Here is a 20017-nt window from a genome sequence, read left to right as displayed (position 1 = left end):
AGTTATGGGCAGCAAGCCTACAGAGAGCATTAGACCAAACAGTGAAGAAAACCAATTTGATAGACGGTCATAACTTTGTTTCCTCAACTGATTTTTAAGCAAACAGCAACACAGTGCTATGCAAACAAAGGGCTAATACTATGTTCATAGTTACTGACTTCTCAAAAGTATATATAAAATAACACTGGCCTAAGACAAATAGAATACTAGTTGGATGCACGTCCTGGCTGCAAGCTTACCTCCCACAGCATTTTATACCAGTAGAAGTTTAAACATGTTCTGCATAACCCTGAAAATATGCATATGCAACTAACACTGCAGAGTGAAAGGAATCCCACTGTCTCTTAAAAATCATCAAGGGCATTTTAATCCCATATGTTACTGTAGAGGTATGCAAATTATAGAAGTCATGAAGATGTCACAGTTTAAGTTGCTTTAATGAAGTCTTAAAAAAACATTTTCAGAAACACTTTCATTTGAGACATGGGTGAAGTTTACAATTCTATCATTTCTTTAGCACTCTCCTCAGGGGATTATCAGTTTTGCAGAAAAAGACACCTCCTATACCCCCCCCCATAAGGTGAAGCAAGAATCAGCAGCTGTTTTGGCAGGTCATCACCAGTGTCATCTTAACCTCACGAAGTTCAGCAGGGCCAAATGCAAAGTCCTGCAACTGGGTTGGGACAATGCCCAGTACCAATGTAGCTGGGGGGTGAATGGATTGAGAACAGCCCTGCAGGAAAGGACTTGGGGGTACTGGTGCATGAAAAATTGGATGTGAGCCGGCAACACGTGCTTGCAGCCCAGAGCGCCGACCGTATCCAGGGCTTCATCAAAAGAAGCATGACCAGCAGGTCAAGGGAGGTGATTCTGCCCCTCTACTCTGCTCTAGGGAGACCCCACCTGCAGTACTGCTTCCAGCTCTGGAGTCCCCAGTACAAGAAAGGCATGGACATGTTGGAGCAGGTCCAGACACAAAAATGATCAGAGGGATGGAGCACGTCTCTATGAAGACAGGCTGCGAGAGTTGGGGTTGTTCAGTCTGGAGCAGAGAAGGGTCTAGGGGGACACCTCACTGCAGCCTTTCAGTATATAATGGGGGCTTATAAAAAAAATGAAGATACTTTTTACCAAGGCCTGTAGTGACAGACAGGGGATAATGCTTTTAAAGAGGGTACATTTAGACTAGATATAAGGAAGAAATTCTTCACTGTGAGGGTGGTGAAGCACTGGAACAGGCTGCCCAGAGAAGTTGTGGATGCCCCATCCCTGGAAGTGTTCAAGGTCAGGTGGGACGGGGCTTTGAGCAACCTGGTCTAGTGGAAGATATCCCTACCCATGGCAGGGGGCTGGACTAGATGGTCTTTAAAGGTCCCTTCCAACCCAAACCATTCTGTGATTCTATGATGTAATCTAGACACCCACTGGAGTAGCTTGTATATGCAGCTTAAACTGTTTGGAAGCCTACGGTTATACACAGCAGCTGAGGCTTTGCAAATACCTCATGGAATAATGAACTCTTAGCTAGGTAATATAATTTCTTCTCTGACTCACTAACTTAGGGCCACTACAGTAACTACCCAACATTAGAACAGAGGGAATTTTGTTGAGCTTCACCTTCCCCCCTCCCCCCCCCGAGAAGTCAAAAACTGTATGGATTGCCAGTTAAAAAGAAACACTGTGAAAGAACTAAAAGAGAAGTTGGTCAAGAAGTTTGAAACATATCAAGACAAAGAGCTTCAGGTAACACCTATTTCAAGGGTGATCAACTTTAGGTAGCAAACACAGCCTGTACTAATATAGTAAAATTTGCATAGGATGTTTGTTACAAAAAAGTAAGTAACAAACAGCCCTAAAATTGGAGTAGGTAAGCCATGATAAAAGAAAGAGATACAGGAAGATATGAAATATATATCGGCTAAAGGAAAAAGGGCTGCCTTTGGTTCTGGAAACACAAATTAGACATATAATGTAAAACACTTAACATCAAAGGCATGAGGAAAATTCTTCAGATACAGATGGGCTTCTCATAACCCGCCACCTGCAGAAAACATTGCTGTGCAAACAAGGGGAATGTCTAGTACTGAGAAATATCTTTCTCTTTCCTTCATGAAGTGTTAACAGTGACAGGTATATACTCAGGTATATCCTCCATTTAAAATAAAGTTACGAAAAAGCAGAGGTAATAGCAACTACAGTTTCAGATGCTTTTTGAGACTTAATCAAACTTATAATTATAATCAGAGTTAAAAAAAATAACAAACAAGATCTTAACTGAGCAAGAAGAGGAATTTCACTGGTATGTTAAGCAACAAACTGAAGGAAACTGTGATGCTAATAAGCATCACAAAGATTATTTAACCAGTTCAGACAATAGTAAAAAAAAAATAAAAATCTCTAAGCAGTACAACTGGAGGGGTGTTGGGGAGAGGCATACAATACCATTTGCTTCAGGATACAAATAAAGCAATGAGCATTAAAAGGCAATAAACCAGGCTTCTAAAATAAAAAATAAGCAGAGTTTTTGGTCCCAACTTTTAAACAACATTTAAAACAAAGATATAAAATTGGACAAGTTAAATGGAGAAAAGCAAAGACCCACAAGAAACCTAACAAGGAACTTTCTCCCCAGTGAACAACCACCTCCTCTAAAGATACCCTAAGAGCCTATCAAAAACTGAATTAGTGAAAACTTCCAGAGTTAAAGGATATTTCAGATTGCAAAGAATTGGTTTCCCCCTGCAGCCCATCCAGCTGCAACCAGACCAGAACTACCAGTGTTGTGTTTCTTACAGTTTTTTTTAAAGAAGAAAACCCCTGTGACTTCAAGAACATTATTATCTAAACTCCCCATTTAATCTGTTGCATTCTGATCATGTATCACCCAGTCACTAACATCTGTGGTGTCTGGGCAGGAGTTAACAGCTGAAAAGATTACCTGCAAGTCTCTCTGAACAAGAGCAATACGTTACATGCTGTTTACTTAAGGATTTACTGATCAGGTCCTAGAAAGGAAACAAGTCCTTTTGATGGTACTTACGCTCTGTTTAATGCCAGCTCTTACACTACTTCCATGGAATGCTTGTCTGAGATTTGAGACAATCAGTTTAGGAGTGTGTAGTCTCAAGAAACTGTCAGTTACAATCTTTTGTCACTTGTTACAAGCAGCCCCAGAAAAATGGCCTTTTGCCAAGTACTTTACTGGAACTAACATATAGCCATAATGTATCAAGATGTACTTCATACTTAAGGAAACAAGCTCAGTTGTGGCAGTTTTCGAGCAGCTGGTTTCAGAGCTTTTTGATGGCCTTCAGATACTGACATTTAAGTCGTTATATGCTTCATGCACAGGAAGCATTATGACAGCATGCTTAGCTAAAAATATTCTAATGTCTATTTATTATCAGTGTAATTAAGTCTTGCATGACAGAATTAAGTGATACTTAAGAGACTGGGTTTCGGAAAGTATTTATAGACAACTATAAATAAAACCAGGGGAAACATAGCTATTTCACAGCCACTGCTACAGACACAAGAGTTAAACTGAGAAGTCATGTTGGAAGATACCCTACCCACCTCCCTCCCTGGGTAAATACCCACATTGTACATCGGATGATTTAGACTCTCAAGAGTAGTACCTTGTTACGGCCTCACAGTAATCGGTTTTCCTGCTAGAAAAAACATTCTAGATGTTTCCTCTATGCAATGAGGATCAGCATCCTTCACAGCTCCTCCTCCATTTTGTGTATGTTCTGCTTTCTACCTTCCATTAATTTCATAATGGTAGAAAACTCCTTTCTGAAAAAAACATAATACCAGGAACAGAAAGCCTTTGCTAAGAAAGTGCAATAGCACTACATACTAGGGAAGAAGCTACAAACCCCTACAACAAAGGTGTGCTGTAAAGTTTAGTTGCATTTGATAGGACATGTAGAAAGCTCAGCCAAAAAGCCCTTTGCCACACTGCTCATACTTTCATTAGTTTACCTTGAGTTTGGGGGCAGGAGGGAACTTCTAATATTACATTTGAGGTACGGTCTCTCATTAGTCTTGTGTACTACTTAAAGACAAACAGGTCTTCAGACTCATTTAGCCAGACAGCAGGACACATTGTTCCAACACTCACATCTGCTACAGAATACAACCATACGTGTGAGAGCACACAGAAGCAGCAGCTGGCATTCGACATCCAGTCCATAAGGGCTACAAGCAGAACTGTCACATAGACTTCTCATCACAAAAGACGAGCCTCAGAGATCTTGAGAAGTGAACAAGGATTACCTGCTTACCTGCCCTAGAAATCAAAAGTCTGATAAGATCAGATGCCTGTCTAGGCATAAATGAAAGTCTTACTAAGCATTTTTTACAATTTCAAGCACTAAAATATTTTTTAGAAGTCTGGCTAACATGCGGATTTTTAGAATTGGAAAGCTTTATCTTCCTACTCAGTTTTAATTTTGCAGAAAAACCCCACAAATAAACTTTGTAGAAACTCAGCTTTGGAAGTTTTCAAAGGCTGGAAAAGATTAACCAAAATGAAATGCAACTGCATTAACTACTAATGTGCTAGTTAACTGTAAGAACCCACATTCTATTTATCCCAAAAATGTTATTTGAGACAACTGCCTCTGCTTTATGGAGACTTGAACCAGAACAGTTTCTTCTACACGTTTATTATTCAGAAGGAGCAACCAACCCCTTTTTGCAGAAGTTGTGCAGATCTCAATGCATCATTCAGGACTCTAAGTCACCACTTCTGTAAAAGAACAGCTTCCAAGGCAGTGGAAGATCCTGCCACCCCTATTTACATATTTTCCTCATACTGCCTATGCATTGGTGTCTAGAATGGCAGTACAAATACGCTGCGTGTCCAAGACTGCTGAGTTCTGTTACGCTTGTGGCATTGAGACTGTTGTAGCTATATCTTTACCTGAAGGCTTTTTAAAAGCATCTTCTCACTGCTTTTGTACACATCTTTCACAAAAGCCTTCAGGGAAGCAAATGAAATAAACTACTTTAACAACCTGTAAGCTAGTTCACTTATCTGTGGGCAAATGCTAACATGCTTAGAGGAGCCTCAGGCAACCTTTCACATGTAGTGTCTAACAAGCTGATAAGCCACCTCTGAAAAGGAAGAAGGAACAATCCAGGACCTGCAGGGACAAGTTGACAAGCAACACAAGAACAGCCCTACCAAATCAGATCACTGGTATACCTAACCTAGCATCTTATCTCCTACAGTACCCAAACACTGGTGCCTAGAAAGGGGCATGAGAATAAAACACGCAAATGAGACGCTAGCTCTGTTGCAGTTGTAATCAGATTTTTGGTTAACTGCAAACTGTACATTTCATTTTAAAACACTGCAACATTTAATTGTGCACTTCTCACAAGCACAATAGCTTCAATACGTAGAAAATATTATTTGGAAGGGGTGCAAACAGTCCTCTTCACCTCCTTCAGGCCTAGGCTTCGAAACCTCCTCTTTGTAAAGTTTACCAGGAAAGACAAGTGTACACAACTTCAAATTTGAATACACACCTCACATTATTAGTACCATTGCTATGTACTTGTTACACATTCTTGGAATTGTTAAGAGATCAAAAGAGAGGATTCAACTCACAGCAAGACTGTACTATAGTAGTGAATACTCTTTCTTTGTGCTGAATGCATTCCTAGAAAACCAAGGGCCCTTTAAATTTCAAGATCCAAACCAAACACCATCAAGTAAATGATTATCCCAAACGTGATACAGATGAATTTGTTCAGCTGAGATGTGGTACTTTCATGACACCAATTTATCTCGTCCAGTGTGGGTTATGTTGGGTTTGGGGAATTGTGGGTTTTTTCAAAGTAATCAAAACTCTGGAAACTTCAGATTTTTTTTTTTTTTTTTTCAGTGGGACAGCATTATTTCCAACTTTTTCTGCAAGTTGTTGTGAAAAAGAACTCTAGAGAAACAAAAAAAAGGAATCAACACAGCTGACTAGTTCTTGCAACGTGTGGATTCTTAGATATTATGTGGAGGTTTTAATTACTTGAATAATGTTGCTAAAGTAACACTATTGTAGAGCAGAAATACACTTGCTTTTTAATGTTCATTTTTCACAGACTCCTTAAAATCAGGGATCCCCAGTGATCTGCAGATATGAAGCAGAAAAGTACACGAAAACTGACCTGCACTCCTGCCAGCCTCCCTTCTTTTTTCCACACACAGAAGAGAAGGATAAGGATCATTGGAGAATGCTCAGTGAGGCTTAACCACCGATGAAAGCTACCTTGTGTACTCTTATTGTCACGTGCCTTAGAAGTCAGAGGACTACCCTATCTTCACCCCAAAAAGGTGTCTTCAGAATTTTGTATAGAAATGAGTGATGATAAAGATCTTCATTTTCAGACAATGCAAGTTTGAGCTTCCTTCTCTTTTTGAAAAGATGTATGGAAATTTACAGACTGAAATTTGCACCTTTGAGCAACTTGACATGAGCTGGCAAAAATAATTTTTCAAATTGAAAGTCCAATTTAACCTCTTCTGACCATCAAGTATACCAAACATCAAAAATTATGTATTTACCTATCACAAAATGCATCCAAAAATAAAATGGCCTTTACTGCGCTTTTCATTGTGAATTGGCTTTCTAACTCAACTGCTGTCTTGAGGTTTTCTGAAACGCACAACTACCTCACTAGAAAAAGTGAACATAAGCTAACAGACCAAACAATTGGTTTCAGAGGTGTACAAGCCAGTACATTTTCCTCCCCTCTTGTTGCCTTCCAGTTCAGTATCTTCTTGGCCAAATGGGTAGATTTCATAAACGAACCTAGTACCTTTTTTCATTCTGCACCTAGAAATCCTGGGCACAAGCAAGCCTAAGTAAACAAAACCAACTCAGAGGGAAGTTCATTGTTTAAAGTGTACTTTCAGATGTGGTCAAAACAGATGCAGACATGTTTTCAGCACCAGAGAGATGCAAGTCTCAGAAATAACTTCATTTACTAACATGATCAGGTAACCTCAAAACCAGAGACTGAACGGCAAATTATTATTGTGGCTTTCCTCCCCAACTTGCCTTTGTTAATGTACCTAACCTTCTACTGCTTGTGCAAACAATGCCCAAGCCAGCTCTGAGCTGCTTATTAAAAAAAAAAAAAAGCCACTGTTGTGGAACTAAAAATTCAGACGTTGTAATAAAGGATGTAACAGGGACAACACACTGATACCACCTGCAATTGAGAATTCTTTCTATTCAAGTTGGGATTGGCTCCTGAAGATGCAGGAAAAGTTGCTTGTTAGTCCCATGACCAGGCAGCTCCACTGGCACAGATACCAGCCATTCAATCCGTCTCGCACTGCATGTTGCAGACAGGAGGGTTCCTCCCATCCTTTTTTAGAGACAGCTTCCTTAGCGGCATTTTGACATACCACTTCAATTCACAGCAACACCTGGTATTTCATCTTGAAAAGCACATACTTGCCCTAGGGATTAACAGAGAAGTACAGTGTGCTCTGGAAAAGGCTATGCAAATCCAACTACTATCCACCTACAGGAGCGTAAAACAAAACAAAAACTTCATATAATCCAGGAACTATTATCTTATTTATGTTAAAGAGCCTGTATATTCTTCTGATTGCTTCCTTGAAGAGCTCAAGGGCAACAAAAACTCATTCAGTTGGAAAGTTTAAGAATATTTAAATATAACATTGAGATACAATACAGAATCTTTGATAATTAAAAGGGGACATTACATACATTGGTCTATCTCCTGCATGTTAAGCACTTGCAACTTTGGACAATATTACCCTTCTAAACAATTCTGACACACACACAACACCACCCCAAAAAACATGTTTACAACATTATGTTACTACAGCACAATTTTACTTCATTGTTATTTTAAAACACACCATTTGTGTGGTTGTAAGTGGTTCTATCCATTCTGCCTAATACAAAACGTAAATACAAAAATGTTTCTCTATGACAAAAGCAACTGCATAACCTTTTTTTTTTACCATTTGAGAATTCATCTTATGTATAAAAACAATAAATCATACCATTCAGTGTCTAGAGTATATTAACAGTTACAAGTTGGCACTAGAGTCTGCATCACTACTCATTTACCCCACTAGCTTAAAACAAGGCTAGTGATGGAACACGATACAACACAATGAGTAAAAACTTTCATTTAAGGCTCTATCTAGCAAGGGTTATGCTTTGTCAATGAATTAATAAACAAAATAAATCCATGCAGAAAGCCATAGGCTCATAGTACCATACAGTTTTACTGAACTATAATTACAGTTGTTTGCAATCATTAATTCATAATTCATCCTTTGGGGATTTCCCTACCTAATCTGTCTAAAACCATCTGTTAACAATGCTGAATAGCAAGAAAGCTGCTCTAATTCTTTTTGTGCAGGATCACTGTGAGGCAGTTTTGATTTAACACTCATTCTGCTTGAGAACTACAAAAAAAATTTTAATCTATACAGAAGTCATTAATCAGATCTCATAAATTTGAAAGATAAGATTCCATTGAAAAAGAGCAATTGATTTTCAGCTATGTCAGTATGAAGCATCTTACTTCAGCTACTTGAAATGTTAGTCTGACTAATTTATCACATCAAAGACTAAGGTACTGAACATTATAAACAGTAGCCAAGCTTAACTCGAAGCCACTTTCACCATCCAAGGGTTCACACAAAAAAAAAATCCTGAAACCACAACCGTTTCATGGTAATGCTGTTGCTCATGTGATAAAATGTTCAAGTGTAATTTTTCTTGTAAAGCAGAATATAATTAGTGACATTAACATCATTAATTATTAATGTAACAAAGTAAGTTTCATTTTCCTATTTAGGATATTCTAAGGTACTCCTGTGCTCCCTAGCATACCTTAAAAACTACAACTGTAAATTATTACCTACTACCCTTCCACTGTTTCATAACAACCTAGCTTCAATAACTAAATAGCTGTCAATTAAAAACCAGCCTTAGTAAAGGGAAACCTGCAACCACATCAGCCCAGAAATTCAACTAGATACTGTGACTGAAGTAATCACATTATCTACAGCCAGATGATAAACTCATAAGATTAACTTTTCTGCATAAATCAAAGAGAAAGAATCAGGCTCCTTTAGGGGCACAGAGTACCAAGTGTAGGCTGAATAACAGTTGAGCTGCTGCAAGCTTCATTTTCCATTAAAAGACTTTGTATCTAGTGGAAGATTCATAATACAAACCACAAGCTCACAACTTAACCCACAATACCTATGGAACCAAAGGGAGGAGAAGAGTCAGTGAGTTAGTGACTAATTGAAACTAATGAGGTGCAACTCTGTACCCAGGCAGCATACCATATGCTTCCAGACTCAACAGCAGTTAATGTGTATGACTCTGCATCCATGGCACAGTTTCTCTGTGGTATGGGATGTAAACTAAGAAGAGTTTAGCGGGAGGTTTGCTTCACTCGGTACAAGTTACAACGCAAGCCTCTACGCCGTAATTCATAATTTATTACTCAACAGTAATGCCAAGTCTCAAGTGAGTACAAAATTAATTCACAAATAAGAAAATCCTGGTAAAGGGGAGAAAGAGCTTCTTAAAGCTTGCAAGTTACCAGAATTTTGGAAGTACTGAAGGATAAAGGCTAGTACCCAAGAAGCATTTTAAAAGGAGTGCACTCAGATTTATCCCCCCCCCCCCCAGACGCACTGAAGAAAGCAATGAGTTTAAGACAAATATGGATTACTCTACTTTTTCCAAAAAGAAATTTTCCCATCCTCCAAAAAGAGTTAGAAGGGGCAAAGTGCAAGCCCTGGCACCATACTGGAGTAAGAACAGCCAAAAATACAAGAACCCTTTAGCACCTTAGAGGTGGGAAAGGGAAAGACCTAGAGGTACCAAAAAATGCCTAGTGAAACAAGGCAGCCAAGGGAATTGCTGGAACAAATCTCTCAGTGCATCTGCTGCACGGGAATGCAAATAAGTTGAAATGGATGAGAGCTTGGACTGAATGCTGAAATTCAGGAAGAAAATAAGACTACACATATTCCTTAATTTTATGAATGCTGTCCAGAAAGTACATGAGACACTTCTATTTAGTCTCTAAAGCAGAAAGAGAGAACACATTTGATTAGCAACAAGTTCAAAAGTAGGTAGGAAATGAGCCTGTACTGCAATACAATACTAGAACTACAGACATTCAAAGAGCAGCTTATATACAAGACTGATGCATGATGTGGAAGAAAAACAGATAGGGAAAACGTGGTGTTCCCCCCGCCCCGTTTTTGTAGACTTCCAAGAATAAAAAGCTAGTGATATCAAGTTAGAAGTCTAACCGTGCTCTTAATGTAGGACTCTCTCCTTTAGAGCTCTTAGCAAAAACAACATTAAGACAAATCCATGACTGAATATAGCTTTGCAGCTACAAAGTTTAGAAGAAATGAACACTCATTGAAAGGTATCACGTGTATGTATGTCACTTATCGTACCTCCTACACTGGTTTTGGCCAGTGTTGGCACCACACACGCTTACGTCCCCCAAATAATAAGCCTTATGAAGCTCCTTTGCTACATCCAGAGGAAATATCTTTCAGTATGGAGACATACTAAGATCCACGTCTACAAGAATATTGAAGAACTGAATGCAAGTTGCTGTTCAGAGTTCTGCTGCTACTGGGTACAACATGAGCCACCTAGTAGTCTCTAGTCACCTGAGGACTTCCAAGCCAACAAGACCACAAAACAGCTTCCCCAAAGACACTGCCAGCCTACAGACAAAATTCAAAGGCCAGTGTCAAAGAACAGTAGCAAACTGAACTCCATGTCTACAGTTTTACACTTCTCTTGAATGTCTCTCTCTGATAGAACGTGCTTGTTGAGTTCCATGGAGAATAACATCAGTTCCACTAAACATACAGTAACTTACCAGCTATTACAGTCCTTTTCTTCAGGAGTTGTAACCCTGATATACTCAGTTCCTTCCTTCAGACAACTCTGCTCCATCCCTTTGACAGAAAATATGAACAGAGCAGCTATTCATATTTATGCTCAACTACAAAAGAAAGTAAAGTGATCCCTACTCCAGAATGTATCTATGTGATGTACTCGGAGAATCTGTGTGGAATCAAAGTGACTGCAGAAGAGGCTATGGAAATACTAGATAAAATGAACCGCAACAACTTGCCAATGTTAGATGTTATTTACTAAGATTTCAGGTGATTCAAAGATGCAACAGATTATATCAACTTTCGCATGCAACCTCCTGCTTAAAACTAGATCAGCAGCTGAGGTATGGAGGTTGCCTGACACTTGTACAGGGTAAATCAATACAAAAAATTAGGAAGAACAGAAGTAGTGGACAGCCAAATAAATATGATGTACTGGCAAAGACTTAACATGGTATTCATTAAAGGAATTCCTGCCTCACAAAACAACCAGATTTCTCTGTAGAGATTGCCGATTGCATGGATAACGAGGCACTCTGCTGAAAGAAAACTAGGAAACAAAGTCCATACCAAAGGTTTCAAAGGACACCAAGCAAGTCTGAAAAAAATGAAGAATGCCCTTTGTATGAATATTTAATTCATGAAGAGACAGAATGATGAGAAGGAAGATGAAGGAAGGCAGGAAGTAAATGATTGCTTACTTTAATAGAGGGAGATGACCAATGGAGTCTCACAGAAACCTGCACTGGGATGTAGATTATTCTACATGATCATAAAGAGGGAGGATAGATAAGCAGGTAATAAAATGATGAAAATTTGCCGGTGATCCTAAGTTATTCAGGACAGTAAAGATCTGACTACACAATTGCAGAAACATCTTGTAACACTGACCAGGGAACAAAATGTCAGACAAAAAAATCACTGCGGATTAAAGAGATGCAGATGGGAAAGTACCAACCTAGCTTCCTATATGAAAGCTAGGTCCTAGCTGACCATCACTCCTCAGCAGCAAGATCTTTTTACTATAATACATACCTCCATGAAAAAAATCAGACTCATTTATGATGAAAGGGACTTCCAGGGTTACCTAGTCCAGCTCCCTGCTCGGACCAGGTCCAGTTAGAGCACGTTGCTCAGGGCCTTGTCCAATTAGTTCTGAACATCTCCAAAACTGCAGACTTTGTAGGTGCTCTGTGTACCTTATCCAGTGTCTGACCACCCTTATATTGGAAAAGGCATTTTCCTGTATCTCATCAGACTTTCCCATGTTCCAACTTCTGTCCATTGCTTCTTGTCCTACCACCATACATGACTGGGATCAGTCTGTCTTGGTCTTCTCCATACCTGCCCATTAGGTGGGCAGTTGTAGACTGCAGTAAACTCTGCCATTGACCAGACAAAAAAAAAAATCACTCCAGATTCAAGTAATACCGATGGGAAAGTACCATCTTAGCTTCCTATATAAAAGCTAGGTCCTAGCTGACCATTACACCTGTCTTCCTGAGATGGAAGAAACCCGCTTCATTCAACCTCCCCTCTTATGTCACATGCTCCACTATGTCAGTGTTGTCCCTTGTACTGGGGAGCCCAGAACTGGACATGGTACTCCAGATGCTGCCTCACAAGTGCCAACCAGAAGGGAAGAATCATTTCTGCAGCCTGCTGGTTACATTCCTGCTAACAGCCCAGCATGCAGCTGGCCGTCATTGCTGCCTCCGGTTCAACTCTTTGTCCACCAGGACCCCCATGGCTTTCCCCGCAAAGGTTCTCTGTAGGCAGCTGGTCCCAGCCTGTACTGCTGCGTGGTGTTATCCTGGCCCAGACACAGGACTTGGTATTACTGCCTTTGTTGGACTTCACAAACTTCCTGTCAGATCACCTTTCTGGCCTGTCCCTCTGTCCAGCAGCCCTGCCCTGCAGCATATCAGACACTCCCCAACTTGCTGTAGGGGAGTTCACATGCCTGTTGAACATGCTGGCCCATCATCCCAATGTTCAGATGATTAGTAACAACATTAAGCAATATCGGCCCCTGTATCAGTCCCTGAGGGATGCCACTGGTAATTGACCAAAAAAAAGTAGAGAAAAGGTAACTGATTATATACAGACCTCTAGCTTCATCCAATATGGCTATTTTAAAGTCATACCACTTCTTTGGGCTCTAATACGTAACTCCAGAAACTTCTGGAAAAACAGAATACTGGCAGAACATTATGTAACATAACTATATAATGTTTACTGAAATGGGAATTATTTTAGCTATTTTCAGAGAAAGCAAGGAAACAATACCATAGTAAAGAACAGATTTGTTTTATCCACCTTAATGCATGTACCACTGTCAACTCAGGCAGATTTTAAGACTGACAATAACAAAATTCTGAAACATTGGTATCATAGGTTTTTTGTAGTTATTTAAGCTTTTGTTTTGACTATATAGGTCAAGCCAATTCCAAAAGCTCTGACAGAATCTCCTGTAACAAGAAAGTTGGAAAAACATGTTGAGTAACATGTGGGCACACAATCATTCTCCAAAGTGCCTATGGGAGAAATGGGCTAATGAAGCCTAATGGGCTCTGAAGGTTGAGCAGCTAGCTGTATTCACACAGGTCTACACTCAGGATGTTGGAGCATATGTCACATTCAACTACGAAAACTGACTTTGCTCTTTCGGGAAAATAGGCAGACAAAGCTCAAAGTTCCCTCTCAGTGAACTTTTCCCAAGTACCTGACTGTGAAGGCTGACAAAAACCTATTCTGCAGTTTCTCAGAGTGCTTCCTTAGAACAGATCCAGACAGACAGACACCTACAGCTCTGAAGATACCCAACTGCTGCTAGACTAGCAAACAGGTACATAATTGGCAGCTGAGGAAGTCACTGGTGGAGCCACATCCTGGAAAGTGCTTTTCCCCCGTCTTTGCCTTTCCTCAACTGTTTAAATGACTTGTTATTAAATGAGTCACCACTGACCACTTTAAACACCCTTCCTGACTTGTGTTGCCAAAAACTTTCCATAAAAAAATAAAACCCAACATAATTAGACTGGAAATGGGTAGCAGCAGTGAAGGAGATGTCTAGATTTTAAAGAATGCTGCACTATTTGCATGTAGAACACTGAACTAAAGACACCGATTCAGGAGAATTCTACTTGTTCTAAAGAAAATTGTGGGGTTTGACCCCAAAAGCCATATTTTCTGAACTGCATGCCTGCCACATGCTTTGCACAATACTGTAGAATGAATCTCTTCACAGTACAGATATGCAGATAGTGAAAAAGAAGTGTTAGCAAATATGCTTAATACTATGGCTTAAATCTGCTGTCTTGTAATTTGTGGCACTATTAGAAAAGGGCCACATCGGAGTCTGAACAGATCTAGGGAAAATGAAGACCTTGTTTAACTCTGTAAATGTTAAGTTTTAAAAACAAATTTACTAATAAACATATCCAGTAATGACTCTAAGGGTAACTTCTCCTGCCAAGAAAACAGGAATCTTATACCACTGCTGGAAGCAAATATACTCTGATACTACGCAGTCTGTAAGAAAAATCAAGCTGCAAAGTGTAATTAAAAAAATCAAACAAAAATAACCCTCACATTTGCTGAGTGAGAGCAAGCGGTCAAACACACTTTTACAGTATCACACATCAATTAGGATGATGTACTATACAGTACATGAATTTAAACAAGAATCAATGCAGCCTTTTTTACTTTTGCTTAAAGAGAATAGATTTAGCTCCACAGGAGATTGAAAGCAAGTTTGTCAAACAGGGCACCTTTTGTTTCCTCTTTGCTTAAAATAAGTAGTGAAAAGCAGTAGCAACATTCTGACTATTTTTTTCAATAGCATACAAGTATCACATAGCGCTTCTCAGCTTTTAACAAAAGGGTAAACTGTGAGGTTAACTTCACAGCAAGAACAAATCCCTCAGCAAGTGTATTTCATACAAGCACAAAAACAGTCCTGAGCATTACTGCTGAAGCATAGCTTATGCAGAATATAAAAACAAATTCTGAGATTAAGTACTTTATAAACACCCTGTCTGCATAAATACCCAAACAAAGCCAGCCAGTGAGACCTCTACTGAACAATCTAAATGAAACAGTACAGACAGAACTGATAAAGCAGTACAGCAGTGGGGCATTTTATCAGGCAAGCGTAGGGGGCTACTGCTGATACGATCAGCAACTTCAGCCTGATTCTGAACGGAGCTCAGCACTCACGCTTCAAGGGAACAAGCTCATCTAAAGTCTGAAGCGCTTTACCAGGAAAACAGTAAGCTCTGAGTGTTCACAAATGCTCAGGCACCTTACACTGTATAAAGGGGAAGTGAAAGATGCTTAGCACTTCTGGAAGATGCATTCACAGGTTTTGTGGTCAATGAAAAATCATACAAGACATACTACATGTGCAACAAATCCACAGAGAAATAAAGACCACTGTTCTCAAAGACTATTCCAGAGGAATAAGATGCGCACATCTTCACAGAAATCTATTAAAAGTAAGGATTTACCATATGCAATTAAATTCAGCTTTGCAATTGGAGGAGTTTCTGTTTGCTCTTAAGCTTCCTGAAAGTCGTCTCTGTATTTTACCTCTCTAAATTGTTTCAGGAGTAGAAAATTCATTGAACTTTAATTTTACTTTGCCTTGGAACAAGTGGTTTAATCCCTTTGATAGGCTTCTTTGAACTGACTGCGATTTCTTCAAACAGAGAAAGACAAATTACCATGATAAGTACAGAAACACAATTGCCCATCGAAAGCCCTTCCTGCAGCCCAAGCTGTACAAGTGCAAAACGAGGCTTACAACAGTTTGTTTCCAGATAGGCTATGATGGCATACACATAACTTGACCTCACCAGGACTAGTTATTTTTGTATAGCAGTTACACATTGTTTAAAGACTTTGTACAGATAGGTTTTGACTTGCTAACTTCAATAAGCAGTGCTCGAAGAACAAAAATGCTATAGAGCAAACACTGTGCTGTTTTCATACGTTATTTTTCAAGAAAGAAAAGTTTTATTGGCTATATCAAACTCCAGTTTTGTAACTAAAAAGCTAAAATAAAACAAACCACCAACACCGAAGTGGCTGGCATGTAATTACTTAGCAGACCACTTGAAAACCTGACTTTTTTGGTTTTTTTTTTTTTCCCCCAGCTCATTTAGCAGCGTGCGGGACACGTTAAGAGGTCACCAAGACACACTTTGCATACCCATATAAACTTCTTAAAATTCGGGTACTACCCCGGGGTACGCTAAGAGCTCCAATCAATGCAACGCTCAGGCCAGACCGCGAAAACACAAAAGTTTCGCCAAATCCCCTGGAAGCCGACCGCTCTCACCAGCGCCAAGCTGCGAGAGAAGCAGAACGCTCCCATGCGGAAAACCCCAGCGGGCCAGAGACTCGTCAAGCCCGGAGGCGAGGGGGGGGGGGGGGGTGGGAACTCGGGCGGCGGGGCAGCCCCTCGCCCCGAGGGCGGCATCCCCGGGGCTCGAACCGCCGCCGACACCCTCAGCGCCTTCGCGCCGCGGGCGTTACGCAACGGCACCGCGACCTTGCGGGGAACTTCGGAGTCTTTCTCGGGGAGAGGGACGTGCCGCCAGCATCCCACACACGCACACGCCCGCCTCCGCCTCACACCCCCGCTCCGGCAGCGGGATACCGCCCCCGCCTCGCCTGGCGGGACCCCGGGACGCGAAGGAGGGAGAGAAAGAGGAAGGGGCCGCGGCTGAGGGGGGGGGGCCTACCAAACCCCGCGACCCCACAGCGCAAACTTCGGCGGCGGCCGAGCCCCGTCCCGGGGCGGGGGAGGCGGGACCCCCGGCGGCAACCGGCCGTTGCCGCCCGACCCGACAATCCGGCCCGGCGGAGGGTTGCGAGGGGGAGCGGAAGGGGGTTGGGACGGGACGTGAGGGGGTCGCGGCTCGCGCGGCGGTATTTCTACCTGCGACACCAACGGCACCAGCGTCTGCTCCACGGAGCGCGTGCGGATCTCCAGACCGGCGTCCGCGCCCAGCCCCGACGAGGACGACGAGGAGACGCCGCTGCTGCTGCACGGGGACGTGGCCATAGCGGGGGAACCCGACCGCGACCACCACCCTCCACTCCCGGACAACTCCGCTCCCGCCGACCGCCGTTCCGCTCCGCTCCGTTCCGCTCCGTTCCGTACCGCGCCCCTCCCCCGCCCGCCGAGGGCACCGCTGCCTTGCCGGGGCGCCAGGCGATGCCGCGCGCGCGCAGCGCTCGCTCGCTCGCTCCCTCCCTCTCTCTCTCCCCCTCAGCCCCCCTCACGGCCCCTTCCACGCCCCTCGGGACGGGATTTAAAGCGACAGCGCCTGTTTCCGCGCTTTACCGGCGGCCGCCCCCTCCCCTTGAGCGGAGGAGGGAAACCGGGAACGGTCCCCGCTACCACGACGAGTTTCTCCGTCGCTCTCGCCCCGGGCAGGCGGGCGGAGGGTCCCTCCGCGGGTAGGGAAGTGGGGCTAAGCGCTGCCTGAGGGGTTCGGGCGGCCCCTGAGGTAAACGGGGAGTCCCGGCTGGTAACCGGCCTGTGGGCTTCAGGGGCAACGGCTGGCGCGACCCTGGGGAAGGGTGGTCGCAGCTGTGAGGTGAGGTGAAGGAAGGGTGGTCGCAGCCGTGGGGTGAGGTGAGGGAAGGGTGGTCGCAGCCGTGAGGTGAGGGAAGGAAGGGTGGTCGCAGCCGTGAGGTGAGGTGAGGGAAGGGTGGTCGCAGCCGTGAGGTGAGGTGAGGGAAGGGTGGTCGCAGCCGTGAGGTGAGGTGAGGGAAGGGTGGTCGCAGCCGTGAGGTGAGGGAAGGAAGGGTGGTCGCAGCCGTGAGGTGAGGTGAGGGAAGGGTGGTCGCAGCCGTGAGGTGAGGTGAGGGAAGGGTGGTCGCAGCCGTGAGGTGAGGGAGGCCGGTGCGGGGGCGAGGGGGAGTCAGCCAGGGAGCCGCTCTCTCCGGGGGGGGGGCGGGTGTTGAAACGACGATTCGCGTACTTCATAGCAGCTATGAGGGGTGATGAGGTGTCTTAAAACTGAAGTCCATCGGCTTTTCTCTTAGCAGCCTCCCAGCAAAGGGAAAAACAAAACAAAAAAACCCACCTCCTGCCTTTCAGTGATTGTAACCTGTGTTCGAGAAGTGTTAACGCGTGAGTGCTTACTCGTTTAACTAACTTGGCCGTATGAATTTGATACAGCTGATGCTTCTACAAGGCTTGTCTACGCAAAATTTGGGGAAGGTGAACAGACCTCTTCTGGCCCTGATCCAAACCACCAAGGCGCAAAGCAGCTCTAGTCCAGACCTGGGGTAACTCGGTGCAGTGCTGTGCCCCAGCCAACAAGCCCTACCTAGGGTCTAGGCTAGTAAACTGCTCTTAGCATAACTACATGGTTTCCTGGTCAGAACTGATGATTTGTGTTTGACTGCTCAGTTCTCAGACAGCACAACTCTGTAAATGTCTCTTTGGCTTTTTTTTGTGTTGTTAGATCAAGGACGTTTGTCTCTGGAAAGGTTTCTGACTTCTTTTGCACAAAGCATCTTTTGCACACTTTTGAAACCTAGACATAGGATAAAGGACAGCATTTGTTGTCCTTTGAAACCTAGACATAAGATAAAGGACAGCATTTGTTGTCCTTTGGAGTCCTATGGAGTTATCCATATTTATTAAAAAAGAAAATTGCCAGAACTGCAAGTATAACCCTAGATAACGATATGACCCTATTCCTAGCTCTTCAGGAAATTGGTTTCCAACATGGTCTCATATTTTCTAAAATGACAACTTATATAACATCGAGTGTTACAGGAGAGAACTGAAGGCTTAAATCTGCCATGGTACAAAAACATCTAAATGGTGGTGTTGACTTGAAATAAAAGCTAGTCATGCTTGATCAAAGTGGGTTAGAGCACGCTTGAGATTTCTTGGGTTTTTTCTCCTAAAATTTCCATTTTCTTACAACATCTTCCATTCTTTTTCAAGTCATTTGTCTTCCCTTTACTTCTCAATACCCAGATTCTAAGCCTTTGGCAACAGTTGTTGTTTTCTTTTATGTTTTGGTAGAGTACCAAGGTCAGGTGTGGTTGCAGCCTCCCCAGGACTATACAGTGGTACAGGAGACTTCTGGATCATATGAGCTGAAGCATACATACACCAGACAAAGCGTCAGAAATTCCAGAGAGAGAGAGAGAGAAGTACATTCCTCTGCCCTCTTTCCCCTGCCCCCTTCTACTGGAAGTTGTTTCCTCCTTCAGAATTGTTAATTCCCACTCACTGACTATTTTATGAACATTATCATAATATAAATTATCTACGTCATCAGCATCTACAGATGTTCAGAAATGAACTAGAAGCAGATGCAGACTTGGATGCACGCATGGTTCATAATTTGATGTGCTCAGCCAAGTCTGTCACTTAATTTCAAAGATGGCTGCCTGTCTTCTTCAATGCAGTAACAGATCAGACTTCCCAGGGATGACATTTTTTTGATTCAAAGCAGATTTAGTAGCAGAGGTTAATGATGAATTTTAAAGATTTTAACTTCACATTGAAAAGGAAGATGAGTTCGGTATAAAAGAAGGTGGCAAAAATAGCAGTTTAAAAATAATTTTCTACGCAGATTGGACAAATGGTGGGAACTTTGCAATGCCTTTCTGCAGACAAAAATCCTATTCCCAATCTACCACTCTTTTCCTGCTTTCATTTTGTTTTCACTAGAGAAGCAGCATTAGTGGGTGGTGCTAGTGACAACACTGTCTAGTTCTCCCACTTCTCCTCTTCAGGTGCTTCCAGTTGAAACATGGAAACCACATGCTCTGTTTCTGGGTCCTGTGCTGGGCAAACAGAATGCATGTTGTGCTGGTTTTAATTTAACACAATTGAAAAGCTGTAGCATGCTGCAGACAAACGTCTTTGAAAACACCTTGAGGAGATCTTCAAACATGATAGCCTGGAGCTTAATTGTGCTTTTTAATTATGTTAAGACAATTTGAATGAGCCAGTGTGATAGATTGCAACCACACCTTTGGCATGCCAACACGTACTTCTGAGGGAGCACTCTAAATGTGCAATGC

At 42.4% G+C, this 20017-nt stretch overlaps 1 protein-coding gene across 1 annotated transcript in view; it reads right to left on the bottom strand.

Moving 5' to 3' along the window:
• Positions 1-17137, bottom strand: part of CTNNAL1 (catenin alpha like 1) — a 62115-nt gene extending 44978 nt beyond the window's left edge. Inside the window, exon 1 of the mRNA XM_075022770.1 lies at positions 16896-17137. Coding sequence (XP_074878871.1) covers positions 16896-17021 — 126 coding nt within the window. The 5' untranslated portion in view covers positions 17022-17137. The remainder of the gene's footprint in view (positions 1-16895) is intronic.
• Between the last annotated feature and the right edge of the window lie 2880 nt (positions 17138-20017).

This window comes from Buteo buteo, chromosome 3 (genome assembly GCF_964188355.1).
Source record: "Buteo buteo chromosome 3, bButBut1.hap1.1, whole genome shotgun sequence".
Classification (NCBI taxonomy): Eukaryota; Metazoa; Chordata; class Aves; order Accipitriformes; family Accipitridae; genus Buteo; species Buteo buteo.
This window is presented reverse-complemented; position numbering and strand designations above follow the sequence as displayed.